Source organism: Solanum pennellii, chromosome 12 (genome assembly GCF_001406875.1).
Source record: "Solanum pennellii chromosome 12, SPENNV200".
Taxonomy (NCBI): domain Eukaryota; kingdom Viridiplantae; phylum Streptophyta; class Magnoliopsida; order Solanales; family Solanaceae; genus Solanum; species Solanum pennellii.
Window position 1 is genome coordinate 60514372 of NC_028648.1, and position 17970 is coordinate 60532341.

Sequence of the window (17970 nt, forward strand, 5' to 3'; positions counted from 1 at the left end):
GATAAGATAAAAATTATTTATTACTCCTTAAAGTCACATATATTATACTGATGAATAAGTAAAAATAAATTATGAAAATATTTTTATGAGTCATTTTTCATACGATAGGACCTATGATTAACCTTTTTTCTAGAAAATGTCCAATCATGAATCAACATAGATTGTATCTGTCGGTCACTTTTTACAGATAAGGTTTTTTTACCTCTGAATAGAGCAACGTGCAATTAAAAAATAAAATCATGCATATAATTGGACATGTAATACACAGTATTGTTTTTGGATCCTACATAACACTTGTAATGATTACAGTCCAAGTGGCAGACTCAATTTTCGAAGAGGGAGGAAAAACGTGAGCAAGATTAGAAGAGGAAAGAGAAAATGAGCGAAATTTAAAATAGGAGACGAGATAGAAGATTGTATCATATAGTATCACGAATATATTTAACAGAATTGATTTTTACAAATGCGCACAATTATATGAAGTGTATTAACGAATACGAGTTATATTAACGAATATAATTACATCAAATTGTATCAATGACTATAGTTTATATTGATGAATACAATTTTATCAAGTGTATTTATTCTTTGTGTACTATTGACTCTGTATCATGTGTTGTGTATACATACTTTTTTAGAGTACGATTACTACAATATTATATCAGCACTACATCTCTTTTTCGTTTAGGTAGAGTGAGAGTCTGAGTATGAAACCGAAAAGGAGAAAAAGATAAAGCGAGGTTTCCAATATCACTTACCTGGTACAACTCTCTCGCTTATATTTGATAGAATATAATTGGTAAGCACAACAAAGCAAAATACACCTTCTTTTGAAACTTAAAACGTCGTGTTGAACTGAAAATACATAGAGAAAAAGATAGATGCAAGCGAAAAAGAACATAGAGAAGGGAAAGAGGGAGAGATGAGAGATAAGCTCACTTAAAATTATAACTATAATTATGAATTATAATTCTTTTAAATTATAATTATGCATGATAAATGCAATACCATAAACTATAATTATATATGATAAACGTTGTGTTGAACCGAAAATACATAGAGAAATGATGCATTTTTAATTTAGTTCTAGTAATTTGACCTTAAATTTCCTATATTACTAAAATGAGATGGTTTAGCCAAAAACATTTATGTTTTATTTTGGAGTTCGTTATTAACCTTTATACTCAATCACATATCTTTACATAAATTTAAGAGGAGTGAGCTCATATTTGTATTGTTTTAAGAAACAAAAAATATAAATTAGCCAAGAGTCTATTAAATAGATTCTCTGCCTATAAAATAAGAGTAAAATATAAGTATGCTCTATTTTTAAACTACATTTTATGAAATTACACCTAATATATTTTTTGCAAAACAAGCTTAGACCAGTTGAGGGTTGTTAAAAATAGACTCTATCTCTAAATAAAAGTAAAATTTAGGGATAATGCACAAGTATCCCCTCAATCTATGCCCGAAATCTTAGAGACACACTTATACTATACTAAGTTTCTATTACCCCTGAACTTATTTTATAAGTAATTTTCTGCCCCTTTTTGGCCTACGTGGCACTATCTTATGGGTCCAACGCTGGTTGACTTTTTGTTTCAAGCTAGTGCCACGTAGGACGAAAAGGGGTAGAAAATTACTTACAAAATAAGTTTAGGGGGTAATAGAACCTTAGTATAATATAAGTGTCTCTGGGATTTCGAACATAGGTTGAGGGGGTACTTGTGCATTTTCCCTAAAATTTGTTTACACTTTATCTTTCTCAACTTTTACTTTTATGAAAATATACGTCGTATATTTTTATAACGGATCAAAAATCTATAGGTAATAGATTTTCTATTTCTAGATAAAAGTAAGATTCATGTACATTTTATTCTTCTTAAAATTCACTTTATGAAATTATATAAAATATATTCTTATAAAAAACATGAATCAACAAAAGATTTATCGAAAATATAACTCTCTACCTCTCATGTAAAAATAAAATATATATGCACGTACTTTCTTCATTCTCTATTTTTGTGGAATTTGATCATATATATTTTTCTAAAAAAAAGCATAGACCAAATCGGAATTGACAACTACAAGTTCGTTTGTTAGTCATTTGGTTCTTCGAAAGTGCCAAAATGCATCATCAAATTACCTATAAGATGAAGACACTCATAAGACAAAAACTCATAAATATTTTAATCACAATGATGAAGAGATTGCTGTCTTCTGTTTGTCGTGGATGAAATTATTTTTCTCTTAATTAAAGATTTCGAAATCAAATTCTGAATATAAAAAGATTCTTAATAAAAAACATTTTTTCCAAATAAAAACTTACTTAATTGAGCTTTAAAACAAATATCTAACATTAAATAAAATAATTTATTTATTTATTAGAAAAAGAGAATGCCATCATCTTATTAAAATTTGAAACTCAAACCTTTCACAATCCCAAGTTCTTGAAAGAAAAAATGTGTCTAGTAAAACTCCAACATTTGTGACACCTCCACAGAATAAGTCAATCAGAGTTGCAAATAACACAAAAATTTAGGGTTGTTTGGTAGCATAGATATTAGTAAAGTAGAAATTAAATATTAGTGAATTTATATATTATTTTATATAAAAATTAATTATGTAAAATAATATATAGATTCATCATAATTTATATATGTGTATTAGTTATGCAGATTTTTAATATGTAAATCAAATATCTTATTAATCGTATACATGAATTAGCTACAAAACATAGTACTTTTGTGTATGTAAAATTTAATACCTACATAACTTACATCTAAATCAGCTATCGAATGACTCCTACAAATGTGTGTCGTATTATTTTTTCAAAATATTTTCTCAAAAAAAATTAAAGTTCATTATTAGTCGAAAAAAATAAATTTGTTTATAAAAATTTCAGTTCAACAAGTGGCATTCTATGTTCATGGTCTCCCTACACACCGAACACTCCACGTCTCCACCAACCCTTCACCCGCATCCCCAACTCACCTCTTATCCCCGACCATCCTACATTACTTCAATCTTATAGTGGTTATCTAAATGTACTATATAAATGTTCTTGAAATAATAATCTTTTGTTTACTTATTGTATACTGTTTACAAGGAAATAAATAAGGATGTGTTCGATATGAAGAAAAATGTTTTTCACGCAAAATAAATTTTTAAAAAATAGGTAAATTTTTTTTACTTGTATTTTAGTGTTTGTTAAGTAAGCAAGAAAATTTTATTCCAAGTGCATTTATATTTTATCTAGCAAAATATAATGAAGACGAAATGGGATGAAAAGTGAAAGTTTAAGGGGGCGGGGGTGGGATTATCAAGGAGTGGGGATTTGAGAAATAGATGGTGATGACGAGACAATAAATTTGTAATTAGTGGTGTACAAAATCGAATCGAAAATCGAATCAAATAAAAAAAACCCGACTAGTGGTTTGGTTCGATTTGATTTGGTGTTGGGACTATATTTGGGTTGGTTTGGTTTCAAGTAAAAAAACCAAACCGAGACCAAACCAATCCGACATTATATATATAATTTTAAAATTTTATTTTATACGTAAAATTTTAATTTTTAAATATCTCTTATACTTTTTCATAGTTTATCTTTTAATATATTTATTTCATGTTTGGAAGATAGAATTCTTAATAATCTAATAAAGATTATAGTCCATACATGTTGGTAATTATAACAAAGTTTAAATAAAATCAATTTAATACTAATGCAAAAGAAAATCAATTCAACACTAAGAATGACAATAATATTGAATATTTATTTTTTAGTTTTATATAGATTTAGACAATTACAATACATGATCTAATTTTACTTCTTTTAGTATTTAGTCATGTAACTAATACATACTTAACTTATTTTAGCATGATTTAGAGCCTGTTTGGCTCAGCTTAAAAGCTGGTCAAACTGACTTAAAAGCTGGTTTTTGACTTATTTAGCTGTTTGGCAATACTCAAAATAACTTATTTTAAGTTAAAAAAAACTTATTTTAAGCCAAAAGTTAAAAGTTGGGGTAGGAGTGCTTTTTTTTTTTTTTAGCTTATAAGCTGTTTTAAGTTGACCACATTTTTACCTTTTTGCCCTTAATATTTTTATACAATCTCCAAATTACCCACATAACCCTAACATCTCTTTCTTCCATTTTTCCCTTTTCACGTGTGGATGATAGGCAATTACTATTACTAATGAATGAAAATAAAATAAATCTTAAATCTTTCAAGTGATCTATTCAAATTATATATTATTAAAATGTAAAATAAGTTGCACATATAACTTAAATAAAAATTTATATTCCTCTTATAAATAATTTGTGATAATAAAGAAATATGTGAATGATAGACAATTATTATTACCTATGGATGAAACTAAAATAAAATCTTAAATCGTTCTTTGATCTATTCAAATTATATATATATCTTTAAAATCTATAATAAGTTTATATTCCTCTTATAAATAATTTGTGATGAGAAAATAATATGTGAATGATAGCAAAATATAATTATTTATGGCTGTAAAATATAAATTAATTAACTTTTATTATGTTAACAACTTTTAAGGGTATTTCAGACATTTTGATTTAAAAAGCTGTTTATCAGCACTTATTTGCCAAACACATCAACAACTTTTTTTTTAACTTCAACACTTTTATCCAAACGCATAACTGCTTATTTAAAAAATAAGTTTCAGCACTTTCAAAAGTACTTTTTTAAAGCTGCTTTTATTAAGCCCATCCAAACCAGTACTTTAAATAATGATCAATTTCATTATGACTTATTAATTTGCAATATTTTTTTACGCGATTTTATTATTATTTTTTGTGGATATTTTAGTCATTAATCATATCATATTTTTTGTTATTTTCTTGAGAAATAACTCGGATAGTTTCATTTTAGTAGGAGTAAAGAAATATTTGAAGTACAAGTAAATTATATGTTTGTATGAAAACTTTATCGAAAAAACCCGAAAATCCGAAAAAACCCAAAAAATCCGAAGAAAGCCAAAAAAATCCGAAGTTAAAAAACCTGAGTTTTATTGGTTTGATTTGATTTATAAATTTAAAAATCCAACACAAATGATTTAGTTTGAAATTTGAAAAACCTGAACCAACTCAGTCATATCCCTACTTGTAATGCCACTTATTAAGCAACTTGTTTTTCATGGTTCCATTAGGAAAATCATTTTCTTTAAATGATGAAATTTGTTCTGCTCATAAACATAAAACTCCATAAGTTGAGAAATCTATGACAATTATCTCAATTCTTATTACAATCTTATCGAATAAGCAAAAGTCCATAACAAAAAAATGATACACTCTCGCAAAGTTATTCTAAAAAGATACAACTTTATTGATTAAACTTTACTTCAATAAAAATAAAGTAAAATTGAACATATCCTTCCAAATATTACAAACAATCTCATCACATTGAGCAGACATTTCTTAATATAAATGGTTTAAATGTTGAAAGAGTAATAATATCAACTATAAATTTGATCATTGAGAGTAATAGTTATAACCGATATAAATTGTCTTAACTTTGAAGAGTAATAGTATCAACTACAAATTTTGTTTACATATGAAATAAATGATTAATAGACATAAAATAACAAGATTTTTTTTCTTTTACAAAATAACATGATCAATTTTATATTTAAAAAATGTAAAATCGTGATATAAGATTCTCACATCAAGCATTTTGGAGAATTTGAGATTTCATCTCACGATTTGAAATCATGAAATTATATTATATGTTCAAACGTTGATCTTTATCTCATAATTTCAAATCGCGTGATAAAAAATTACGTGTCCAAACGCTCACTTAGTGTCAATGATTTGGCTATTAAAGGAATCCCAATGAAACACCATAACTTCCAAAATAACAGTACTACACTTTTGCCCTTTAAATATGCCATGCTGTGTCTCTTCCCAATGCAAAATCCCTTTTGATTCCATTTTGAACTATTATAGCTTTAGCACTTTGAAACTTGAGCCATTATAACAATTAACAAAAATATCATATCCCATCTTTGCATATACTTCCTATTAAGTCAATGATCAAACTTCCCCACCACCCTTCTTCCTCAATCTGTGATACAATGATCATTGATGAAACTACTTCTGATCCCATCTCAGAGTGGCTGGATAGTCCCTTATCATACTTTCCGTCGTTACTCGATGAGTCATATAGCATCGATGATTTACTCGATGAGTCATATAGCCTCGATGATATTTACGAGGACTCGTGGTGGGCTCCTATTGAGAGTATAAACCAAGAAATACATATCAATAACAATAACAATAATAGTTTACCGTGCTTCGATACTAGCTTCCCTGTCACAACCGCGAGCACTGTCTCTCTGGAGCCGGTCATTTCACGTCATCTTCCGCCATTGGATTCATCCAAGAAGAGGAAAGGGAATGATTCTGGTTACAATCCCAAGGCGTCCCGGAAGAATCAGAACCGTAGGATCAATGATGCAGATACAAGAAGAACAACAGGACACAAGAAAGCAACACACAAGTCTAGTACAGGAAATAATGGTAACAACAGAGAAGGAAGATGGGCAGAGCAGTTACTTAACCCTTGTGCTGCTGCAATTACAGCAGGAAATCTGAACCGTGTGCAGCACTTGTTGTACGTTCTGCGCGAGCTCTCCTCACTAAACGGAGATGCCAACCATCGGTTGGCTGCTCGTGGACTCCAGGCGCTGACGTATTATCTTTCTACTCCATGCCCAACTTCACTATCTTCTGCTTCTGCTGCTACTTTTGCTTCAACAAATCCGAAGTTCTTCAAGAACTCACTGATCAACTTCAATGAGATCAGTCCCTGGTTCCGCATACCCAATAGCATTGCTAACTCTTCTATACTCCAAATTCTAGGGAAACATGATTCATCCCGGAACCTACACATTCTTGATATTGGAGTTTCTCATGGTGTTCAATGGCCAACATTGCTCGAGGAGTTGACCCATCGAGCAGGAGGTCCACCACCATTGGTTCGTCTGACGGTTATAACACCTACAATAGAAGATGGTCAACAAAGAAATAGTCCATTTGTAGTTGGTCCAGGTGGTTACAACTTTTCAGTGCAACTACTTGCCTTTGCCAAGGCGATTAACATCAATCTACAAATCAACAGACTGGAGAATTACCCACTTCAGAATCTTGATTCCCAAGTGATAAATTCATCCCCAGATGAAATCTTGGTTATTTGTGCACAGTTCAGACTCCATAACTTGAAACACAACAATCCAGATGAGAGGACAGAGTTGTTGAAAAGACTAAAGAGTTTGGAGCCAAAAGGACTGGTTTTGAGTGAGAACAACATGGATTGCAGCTGCAACAGTTGCGGGGACTTCACAACAAGATTCTCAAGGCGAGTGGACTACTTGTGGAAGTTCTTGGACTCCACCAGTGTAGCATACAAAGGACGTGAGAGCGAGGGAAGGAGGATGATGGAAGGAGAAGCAGCAAAGGCTTTGACAAACATGGGAGAGATGAATGAGACAAAGGAGAAATGGTGTGAAAGAACGAGGAGTGTTGGTTTCGTATGGAAGATGTTTGGAGATGATGCTATTGATAGAGCTCGTGCATTGTTGAAGAAGTATGACAACAACTGGGAGATGAGAGTTGATGAGAAGGATGGCTGTGTTGGACTGTGGTGGAAAGGAGATCCTGTTTCATTTTGTTCATTATGGAAGATAGATCACAACACATGAGATGCACAAGGCTTTTAAGCACGAACATAGTCAAAAGTCTACCGGTAAATCTAGAGCCTGGAAGAATCTTTCATTAGCTGTGCTTTGACACAGGTTCAGATAGTGCATTTGCAAAGGCAACAAGTCAAAAAAATTATCAAATTCCTTAAGAATTTGATTCTAGGCAAGGTGGTCATGTACCTATAAGAATATAGATGTGTAATAATTGTGTATTTTGATGAAATAACTGAGTGCTTAGAACTCAAAGCTTTTTTAGCAAAATGACTCCCTAGCATTGTAATGAATATTGTCTTTAAGGGTACAATAACGAGTCAGCAAAAAATGTATGTACAGACACGAAAAACATGCATGTTAGATTCTAGTATCTAATCCCCTCGGAATGAATATCCACGACCATCCTCCCATGAGACAGTCCAATGTAGTTTTTCATCACATGCTTTACAAATGCACAACCACCTTCCCAGCATCAGCTACTCAAAATAACTCGTAACTATTTGCTCCTCAAGAATCATATATCCTTACAGAACTATGAATTGTCTGCCTACATAAAGGACACTTGGGTGCTAAATCACGTTCAACTGACAAGGCACAGCGCTGGCAACATACCAGGTGTCCACACGGAACAAATGCTGCGCGCTTCCTCCTCGTAAGGCATATCACACACAACTGACCATCGGGAACATCTCCAGTTTCCTCATCAGCACTAACCTGCACATCATCGTCATTGCTTGCAGCATCCCTTTGTTGCTGGGCCTGCCTCTGGTGTCTCCACTGCTTCCATCGATTCCAGTTCCTAAAACATATAAATACCAATGAGAAAATGCGACCACTTCAGTAAATACTTTTTCACCCTGTTTTCCTTTCAAACAAGCATATCTCCCCTTTTTTCTGTTTTTCAGTCTTAGGTTTCCTGGGAGAGTGTAGTCTAAAATATGTAAGCCAATTTCAAGGTTCCGCTCATCTGAAACATGCACCCATCATGATTCTTTCATGCTTAAAGGTAGCTAAATGCACTATTCTTTTTGGCACGTGATGATGGTCCTACTCAAACATCAATTGCATCAAAGATAAAACTATACTTCCTTAATTTAATAGAATGCAAGTCCCTAAAGTAATATGCATCAAATAATTGCATACACGAAATGACAACAACTGTAATCCAAATCAATCAACCAGCCTTCTACCCCAGTAGGGTTTGAAGTTCACGTCATAGTTATTATAAGTTGACTCATTTGATGCAGCCGCGAGATAAACTGCAGATGAAGTAGGGAAAGGAATCCATCAGACTGGGAGCTGATGTGGATGACTTGATTATTTTACAGGTAACCACTCAATAGCTGGTTCCTACAACCCTAACTCATGCTCGGTAAGCAGAATCATAAAATACTATATGAAACAATTAAGGATTTTGTCCCTATCTAGACCTCACCTCAACTACAGTCTATGAGAGGGAAAAGGACAAAGAAGAAAATAGAGTGTCACAGTGAGATCTTGAAGGCATGATATCCACAAAAAAGTTCAAGTGTTTGAGAGATGCAACTAGTTTACCTCACAACAGCATATCCAAGGACACCAACTGCAACTGAACCAAATAAAACTCCACTCCACATCAGAACTTTTGTTTTGAAGGCAAGCTCTACCAGCATTTGATCCTTGGTCATATCGGACCTACCAAAGTAAAAAATTAACACTCACAAATTTCAACAAAATAATAAAAGATCACCCAAATTTTAGAACAAGAGCTGAGTGTCATGCTTTATCAATTTATTAAGAGAACTACTATGTAAACCTTCCTTACAAGAAATAGGGTAGGTCTTCACATGATTTGATCTCCAAAATCCCATCTTTTGAGCTGCAAACACCAATAGCGGTTATATCTTTACCAAGTGGTAGAATTTTTTCTTCATCCAATACTCCAACCTTTGTCACAGAAAACAATGTTACATGAGTTGCAGGAAGAAAGACAAACTTAAAAATTTGTACAAGCAATCACAAATTATCAAGAAGCCCATATCCACAATATATTTTTAAACTCACAGGATAGTGATGACCAAAGAGTGCCTGGATAAAAGTGAGAGGCGTAGCATGTAAAGGCTGCAAGTGATGATAAACTGTCACAAGAGGTAGGGAATGCGTTGAACCATCCATATTGACATTAACATATTTTGGTTGCGGCCACCTCCCAGTTTCAATAAGAACAAAGGGAACCTAAGTCGAAGATAGAGAAGCACAAAAGCTTAGAAAGCTTATATTATGAAAACAAATAAAGCTATATAACACTTATTAGCAGGCAAAAGAGCAGCAACTACAAATTTGGAGCGTATTAACTAGATTTAAAGATGACAAGTAGGAAAAACTTTTTATGCAGAGAAATTTGCATTAATAATTCTAAGATTATAGCTTCTTACAAAATATTCACATAACCTAGCAGAATTTATGGCAAAAATAGAAAATTGACAAATATTAGCAATACTGACTCAATATCTCTTTTGTGCTTCACTGGTGAAATTAAAGGCACTAGCAAAATCAAGAGACTTGTGTTGTTGGAAAATTTTCACATTACCGTTCTCAAAGAGGACGATTGTTGATCCTTCCGGACTCTTGGAAATATTGAATACAGATCACCAGCCCACGAAAAGAAGCCTCTCCACTCATTATAGATACACTAGAATAAGACAGCAAACGAACATCAGTATGCTGCCAAAATTCACTAGAAAAAAAAAATACACACAAAAACTGACAAAAAAATAGCAGCCAAACATAGGTTGCAAATTAAATTGGTTGTGGATCATATTGTTTCTGTTTAAACTACACCCGTACAAAGAGTTCTTTGAAAACTGAAGGATGTCCATCACCAGTAGATAATAGCTATTGATTTCTTTCTGTAACAGCTAATCTATATATTCACACGTATAAAACATCCAAAACACGTAGTTCCACTTCGAAACTGTTAATAGTTGTTGATATTTACAATGTAACAACTGCAGCTTCCGCACATCAATTCCAAACAACTTTGGATACGCTATATGAATCCTCACAATCCATTTAGCTCTAATTTAACACAATTTCATTACAAAAATAGTTTGTATTTTAAGACACACTCTCAGCCTCTGCGACCAAGGGGTCATGAGACGAAGCGGGAATTCATCCCTAGACATCCCTCCCTGTGCAATTCACCAGCTTATTATCTCATGTCCTCTCTCTATGTCTAGGGATTCCTTCAACACGGGTTGTGCATCAACATTTAACAAAAATGTAGGATAAATTATCACAAGTACAAGATCAAACCCTGCAGTTTAATCAAAGTTTGCAACCCACATTGTAATTCAAAACCATCACCGCGTCATATCACATGCCTAAAAAAGCCCTAATACATCAAATATAGTGAATATTCACAAATTTTAGATTGATCATAACTAACTCTAACAGTACCACTAATCCTAAATGTCGTTGAATACGAAATTTCCGGCTCGAATAAGGATATTAATTGCCTAATAAAGCATGATAAATTGAGTAATTTAATACTGTTTGAACATAAATTAAAATAAAACGAAAAGTGTAGAAGAATTATACTGTTTGAGTATGTTGCAATATAACGCCTTTTTCAGCAGAATTATGAGCTGAGAGAATATTAGCTCTCAAGCTTTTCCAGTTACCCTCAACCGCCGATTTCGCCTCCACAGTACCGCGAACAATCACAAGCTTACTGTCATCGGAATGATTTGAACTTTCAGAGTTGTCGGAAGATGAAAGTAATGAACGGAGATCGGAGACATTAAGCGACGGTGCATCGTTGATTTTGTGAAGGGCGGAAGAATTGGCTTTGAACTTGACAATACTCCGTACGGCAACGTAAGCTAGGGCTAAGCCAATAAGTGCGCCATCCGCCGCCGTAGCTATTTGCGATAGCACGGCAGCTGCCGCTTGATCGTATATTGACATGGCTACTTTCAAATTCTCGGTCGCCGGAAACTGAACGCTATTTCTATGGCTTGTTTATTGGCTATGAATACCTCTTTTTTTAAGACTTCTTTGGGTTTACTAAATGGGGACTTTTAAAAAAAAATCATAATAATAATGTTTCAAAATAAATGGATGGTGATATAAGTTTTAAGTATTGGGTGTAGGTGAAAATTATGTGATTTATAATTAAACATTGTGAAATACTAAAATTGTCTTTAAATTTATAAGTTGACAAGTTTGATTCATTGAATTAAATGAAGGTAAAAAGGTAAATTGACTAAAACCTAATTTAACCAATTTTGATGGGAATTAAAATTGGGGGAAGTCACCAGCAAGCTGTATCAAAAGGAGAAATAAAATATTTTCCCCCACCTCTCGTCATATTTTTTTTCTTCCTCTTCTTCTTCGTCGTTCTTGGTTGCTTGCTTGTCTTTCTTCTCATTCTCTTTATCTTTTTCTTCTTCTTTTTGTACATTATTGGGCTTGGTTGCTAGTCCTTGAGCTTTCTTTTTTTTCTTCTTCTTGAATCAGATTTAACTTATTTAATCAATGGATTAGATTTTGATTGCTCTCAATTGAAATTACTTCATAAATGATTAGGGTCACACACCATTGTTTTGATATGTAAAATTAATAGTTTTTTTAAATCATTTATCATCACTTGGGCACCTGCAATTTTTTCAATAATTTGCATTCGCGTTTCCAACAGATTGTTATATGTTGCAACAATTGACTATTGAAACAAATTATAGCCATAAGGTTTTTTCAATAGCAACAGAATTGACAGATGTTGCAACAACTTACACAAGCTGTAACATATAAGTTAAACATGTAGCAACATATGACTTGCATGTCTCACTCGACATGGTAGTTATATAATACCATTGTAAATCATTGTTTTAAGTGTTATATCATATTTTTATTACTTAATTATGGTTTAAAGTACTAAAATTTTGTCCAATTTGACATTTTTTTATCCCTAAATTGCTCAATTTATCGATTAAGTCATCCTTGAAGTGACATATGTGGCAACAAATGCACGTTCTGTTGGAAAAATTGCAACAGAAATGTCATATGTGGCAACATATGCATGTTCTGTTGGGAAAATTGCAACAGAAATGTCATGTGTGGCAACATATGTATATCATAAAATGATCTTTTGGGGGTTAATTCAATTAAATTGTTACCTAATTCAACATGTAACACTAATATAAAGTCCTATAACATGTCTAAGTACAAAATTATGGTCTAATACAACAACCTTCATCAATTCTATCAATTATATTTACAAAGACCATCATTTACCACTAGTTCATCATATAATGACCAAGTAACTACATATGATAGTTATATAATACCCTTGTAAATCATTGTTTCAAGTGTTATATCATATTTTTATTGCTTAATTATGGTTTAAAGTGCTAAAATTTTGTCCAAGTTGACGTTTTTTAATTCCTAAATCGCTCAATTTATCGATTAAGTCATCCTTGAAGTGACATATGTGGCAACATATGCACGTATGGTTCGGAAAATTGCAACATAAATGTCATATGTGGCAACATATGTATATCATAAAATGATCTTTTGGGGTTAAGTCAATTAAATTGTCACCTAATTCAACATTTAACACTAATATATAGTCCTATAACATGTCTAAGTACAAAATTATGGTCTAATACAACAACCTTAATCAATTCTATCAATTATTTTTACAAAGACTATCATTTACCACTAGTTCACCATACAATGATCAAGTAACTACATATGATAGTTATATAACACCCTTATAAATCGTTATTTCAAGTGTTATAACATATGTTTATTGCTTAATTATGTTCCAAAGTACTAAAATTTTCTCCAATTTGATATTTTTTCATTCATGAATCGTTCAATTTATCGATTAACCCATTCTTAAAGTGACATATGTGGCAACATATGCATGTTCTGTTGGAAAATTGCAACAGAAATGTCATATGTGGCAACATATGTATATCATGAAATGGTCTTTGAGGGGTTAATTCAATTAAATTGTCACCTAATTCAACATGTAACACTAATATATAGTCCTACAACATGTTTAAGTACAAAATTATAGTATAATATAACAACCTTTCTCAATTCTATCAATTATTTTTACAAGGTTATCATATCACTAGTTCATCATACAGTGATTAAGTAACTTCATATGATATTTATATAACATCGTTATAAATCGTTGTTCCAAGTGTTGTAGCATATTTTTATTGCTTAATTATGGTCCAAAATACTAAAATTTGATTGAATTTGACATTTTTTCATTCCTAAATCACTCTATTATCGATTAAGTCAACCTTGAAGTGACATATGTGACAACATATGCACGTTTTGTTGGAAAAATTGCAACATACATGTTATATGTGGCAACATGTACATCTTAAAATGTACTTTTTTCGAGATAATATTTCAAAAGTAATAACAACCTAACCATCCTACAAACAAATAAGTGATAAAAACCACTAAAAAGTCTTGATTTGATATCAATAACTATTATATTTTATATTAGAAGATATCAACGATAAACTAGAAATGATGAGGGCAACAACGCCTTGTTGTAGAAGAAAATCGCAACATATTATCACTGATGTTGTGAAAAACATAACAACAATTTGAATTATAAAGAAATAATGGAACGAGAGAAAAGAAAACGAAAATTAGTAAAAATAAATTAAATTTGAAATATGAAACAAAATGATCTTTTTATACCTTTTTATTTTATTTTTTTAATTCTTTTTTATAATTCATAGTGTGACATCTGTTGCCACATATATCCTTTCTGTTGGGGTAAATGCAGATAATTTTATAATTTTTTTACAACAAATGTTATATATGTTGTCACAGACACCACATTGGTAACAATAAAATGTTGACACATATCTCCTTTCTGTGACATATGTTGCCACATATCTTTTTTCTGTGACATATGTTGCCACATGTATTCTTTCTGTGACATATGTTGCCACATATATCCTTTCTGTTGGGGCACATGTAGACTGAGTTGTTGTCATGGATGAAGCTTCTTGTATCATTTCATCTACAAGGTAAATAAAAAAATATAGAGATTTTACAATTCATTATAAAATAATAATAGCAGTATGTTGCAACAGAATTAACATTATGTTGCCACAGATGGATAGTCTGTTGCCATAAATTAACATTATGTTGCCACATATGTATCTGCTGTCGCAACATATAAAATTTCTGTCGCAACATATAGATCTTATGTAGCAACAGATGAATCATATGTTGACACAAATGTACAGATTATTGCAATATTTGAATCTTATGTGGCAACAGATTGTTTGAATATGCACCAAGATATCACTAAAATGTTACAACATACGCTAAATATTTCAACAAATGAAATATATTTTGGACGCCTAAAAAAAAATTATATTTGTAAAATCATATCAACAAAATGAACATAAAAAGAACAAAAACAGCAACAAAAAATGACTTTTCACTAAATGATAACAATACATATACATTTCCTCAAAATAAGGATTTTTGGAGTTGACTGATTTTCTTTCAAAAATAATAAATAATACACACCATTAAGTCGATTATAATTTTTACATCTACAGAACGTTTTATTGTTCATTAATCCAAGAAAAAAACTTCAAAAATTGTAAAATATAATATTTCAAAAAAATTACTTACCCATTTCTAGTTGAACACGATTACAGTTCAGAAAGATGAGAGAGTAATGGAGGACTGGAGAGGAAGAGTAACGAATGGAGAGAAAGAGTAACAACGAATTTCTGAATTTCTAAGGAGGAAGAAGAACAATCCCCCAAGAGAGGAAGAAAAGAAGAGAGAGAAGAGAGGAGGGAAGATGAAAATATTTTTCTTTTTAAATGATTTAGTTTAAATTATAAAAGTGTGCTTTTATGTACTTTATAAAAGATTAGAAAGTTTTAGAAATATTATTTTGGTCTCATATTTACTTAATTACATTTTAAAGAGGATTTGACCAGCTCATGATCAATCTGTCACCAAAAACAAAAACGAGACTTATTTGACACCTTTCCCTTAATTTTCTCTACTAACTGTTTGTTATAAGTGGATTGTCCATTAAGCTTATCATAAACTTATCCTTATCATGGATATGTATTCCCAAGGTGATGTGAACTTTTTTGGGATAGAAATGTATTTACTTATGTGACATTAAAAATGGTGACCTTTTGGTTGATTTCTCTACCTGTAAATAGAGATATCATTCACCATTGTAATATACACTTGAATAAGAAGAAAATTCCTCTTCTTCTATCTACTTCTCTTGTCTTCTTCTCTTTGTGATTATATTCTTGTGAGCTTGATTTTATAATACGTTATCAGCACGAGTCTCTAGCCAATTAAGATTGAGTTTTAGTTTTTCTTTAACTCATGTTTTGGTTGATCTCGTTAAGAGAATCAAGGTATTATATGCATAAAATCAGATATGTATTTTCTAAAATATTTTTATGATTTAGAATAAAATAGTATTCAGTCACTAACAACTATCAGAAATCGAAGACATATACTACTATTGGTTGAATATGACATGCTATACAAAATTTCTTAAATAGAAGAAGGTGTAAAATTTTAATAGCATGAGTTTGAATATTATTTTGATTGTTTTGAAAGACTTAAAAGGTGAGTCATGTTGTACTTCGGTCTATTATACCGTTGGTTAAGGGTAAGACGATGGGTTCAAGTCTAATCGCACCAAAAAGGGTAAGACATCAGATTAAGTCCAGATGCACATAATGAAAAATATTTGAGGATAAGACGATAGATTCAAATTCTATCGCACCAAGAGGGTAAGATATCAATTTGAATTTTGATGCACCGTGATAATAATGTATTGGGTTCAAGTCCCATAGAATTATGACCGAATGTGCCTTGTATGGATAAGACATTGAGTTGAGTTTCAATGCACCATAGTGTTGATAAAATGATGATTAAGACAAAAATAATATATTTTTAATGAAAAGTCTTGAAATTCATCATATTGAATTTGCTCCATTCCTTGAAAAGAATGTGGCAGCAACATGTGATAACTTTGAAATCCGCCTGTTGACTTACTCGATTCAATCATATGGATGTGGTAGCGGTGAATAATTAGTCTGAAAGATAACAAATAATTAATGATATGAATAAGGACATGAAGGGATGAAATTATAATAGTCATCATTGTGGTAATGATAAAAGAATAAAAAAAATATGGGTTCTTCAAATAGTTCTTCAAAATATGAAGGCAATTTTTATTATTAAAATGGTATGAAAGGTCATTAGACTTGTGAATGTTGTCAACCCAATAATTTGACATGGATATCTATTTGAATTATCTATAATTCGTTTTATCATTATAGACCCATGATGTCTAAGACGATATAGACCCATATATCCCAAACGATCATGTCAAAATACGCAAGTGTTGGAAATAGAAAACTTTTGATTTACTATAGAATGTGTCACCAATTCTTGTCCAATACAAATAAAAAAAATAACACTTCTCAAAACACATTCTTAGCAATACAATATCTACAATCAAAGGTTGCATTTTTTTTCATGCTTAGCATGGTGGCTTACACCTCATTCACTTTGGAGAATGAGTTTGACATATTTTTAATAAAAAGTTCTCATTCTTCATGAATGGAACACAATCATATGAACGTATCATCTTATGAAAACTTTAGTATCTCATTCTATGTTCATGTGCATTATTCAATAACTTGTCTTCTTTCAGACATATTATGCACTACTACCATATTCACTTTAAGTAATGAAGCAAATTTAGTATATTTCATAACTTATCACAAAAAAAAAAAAACACATTAGTTTTTTTCTAGTCATTATTATATCATCAATATGGTGTCATTAATACTCAAATCCAATGTCTATCCATATAAAAGTGTCTTAAGCCTAAATCGATGTGTCTTGAACCCAATATCTTATCATCATGATGCATCACAAAAGAGATTTAACTCAATATCTTACCCTCTTGGTGAGATTGAACATTGATCCATCATCTTATCTCAATGATATGATTAAATACGAATTCATCATCTTACTTTCAGTCGAGCATAATAGGGTAATAAAGTGCAACAAAATAGCTGCTGAATATTATACATAATAATTTAGCAATTATTGATAATAAAAAAAACTATTAATTAAATTAAGAAAAAGCAGAAAGCTTAAATTTTAAAACTTGTATCGATCATCTCCATGTTTTGCCGCATATCATAACGTAC

General features: G+C 31.4%; 2 protein-coding genes across 2 annotated transcripts; one reads left to right on the forward strand and one right to left on the reverse strand.

The window, feature by feature from the left end:
• The first annotated feature begins 5692 nt into the window (after nt 1–5692).
• Nucleotides 5693–7802, forward strand: LOC107005453 (nodulation-signaling pathway 1 protein-like). Its single transcript, XM_015204052.2, is given in 2 exon segments — nt 5693–6027; nt 6029–7802. Coding segments are annotated over 2 exon segments (1815 nt in total). The 5' UTR covers nt 5693–5919; the 3' UTR covers nt 7736–7802.
• Nucleotides 7803–7989: 187 nt separating this feature from the next.
• On the reverse strand, nt 7990–11784 carry LOC107005454 (E3 ubiquitin-protein ligase SPL2). The gene is made up of 6 exons (XM_015204053.2): nt 11309–11784; nt 10299–10400; nt 9773–9943; nt 9534–9655; nt 9284–9403; nt 7990–8528 (listed from the first exon to the last, which is right to left on the reverse strand). The coding sequence occupies exons 1-6, from the start codon at nt 11675–11677 to the stop codon at nt 8237–8239; spliced, it is 1176 nt and encodes a 391-aa protein (XP_015059539.1). The 5' UTR covers nt 11678–11784; the 3' UTR covers nt 7990–8236.
• Between the last annotated feature and the right edge of the window lie 6186 nt (nt 11785–17970).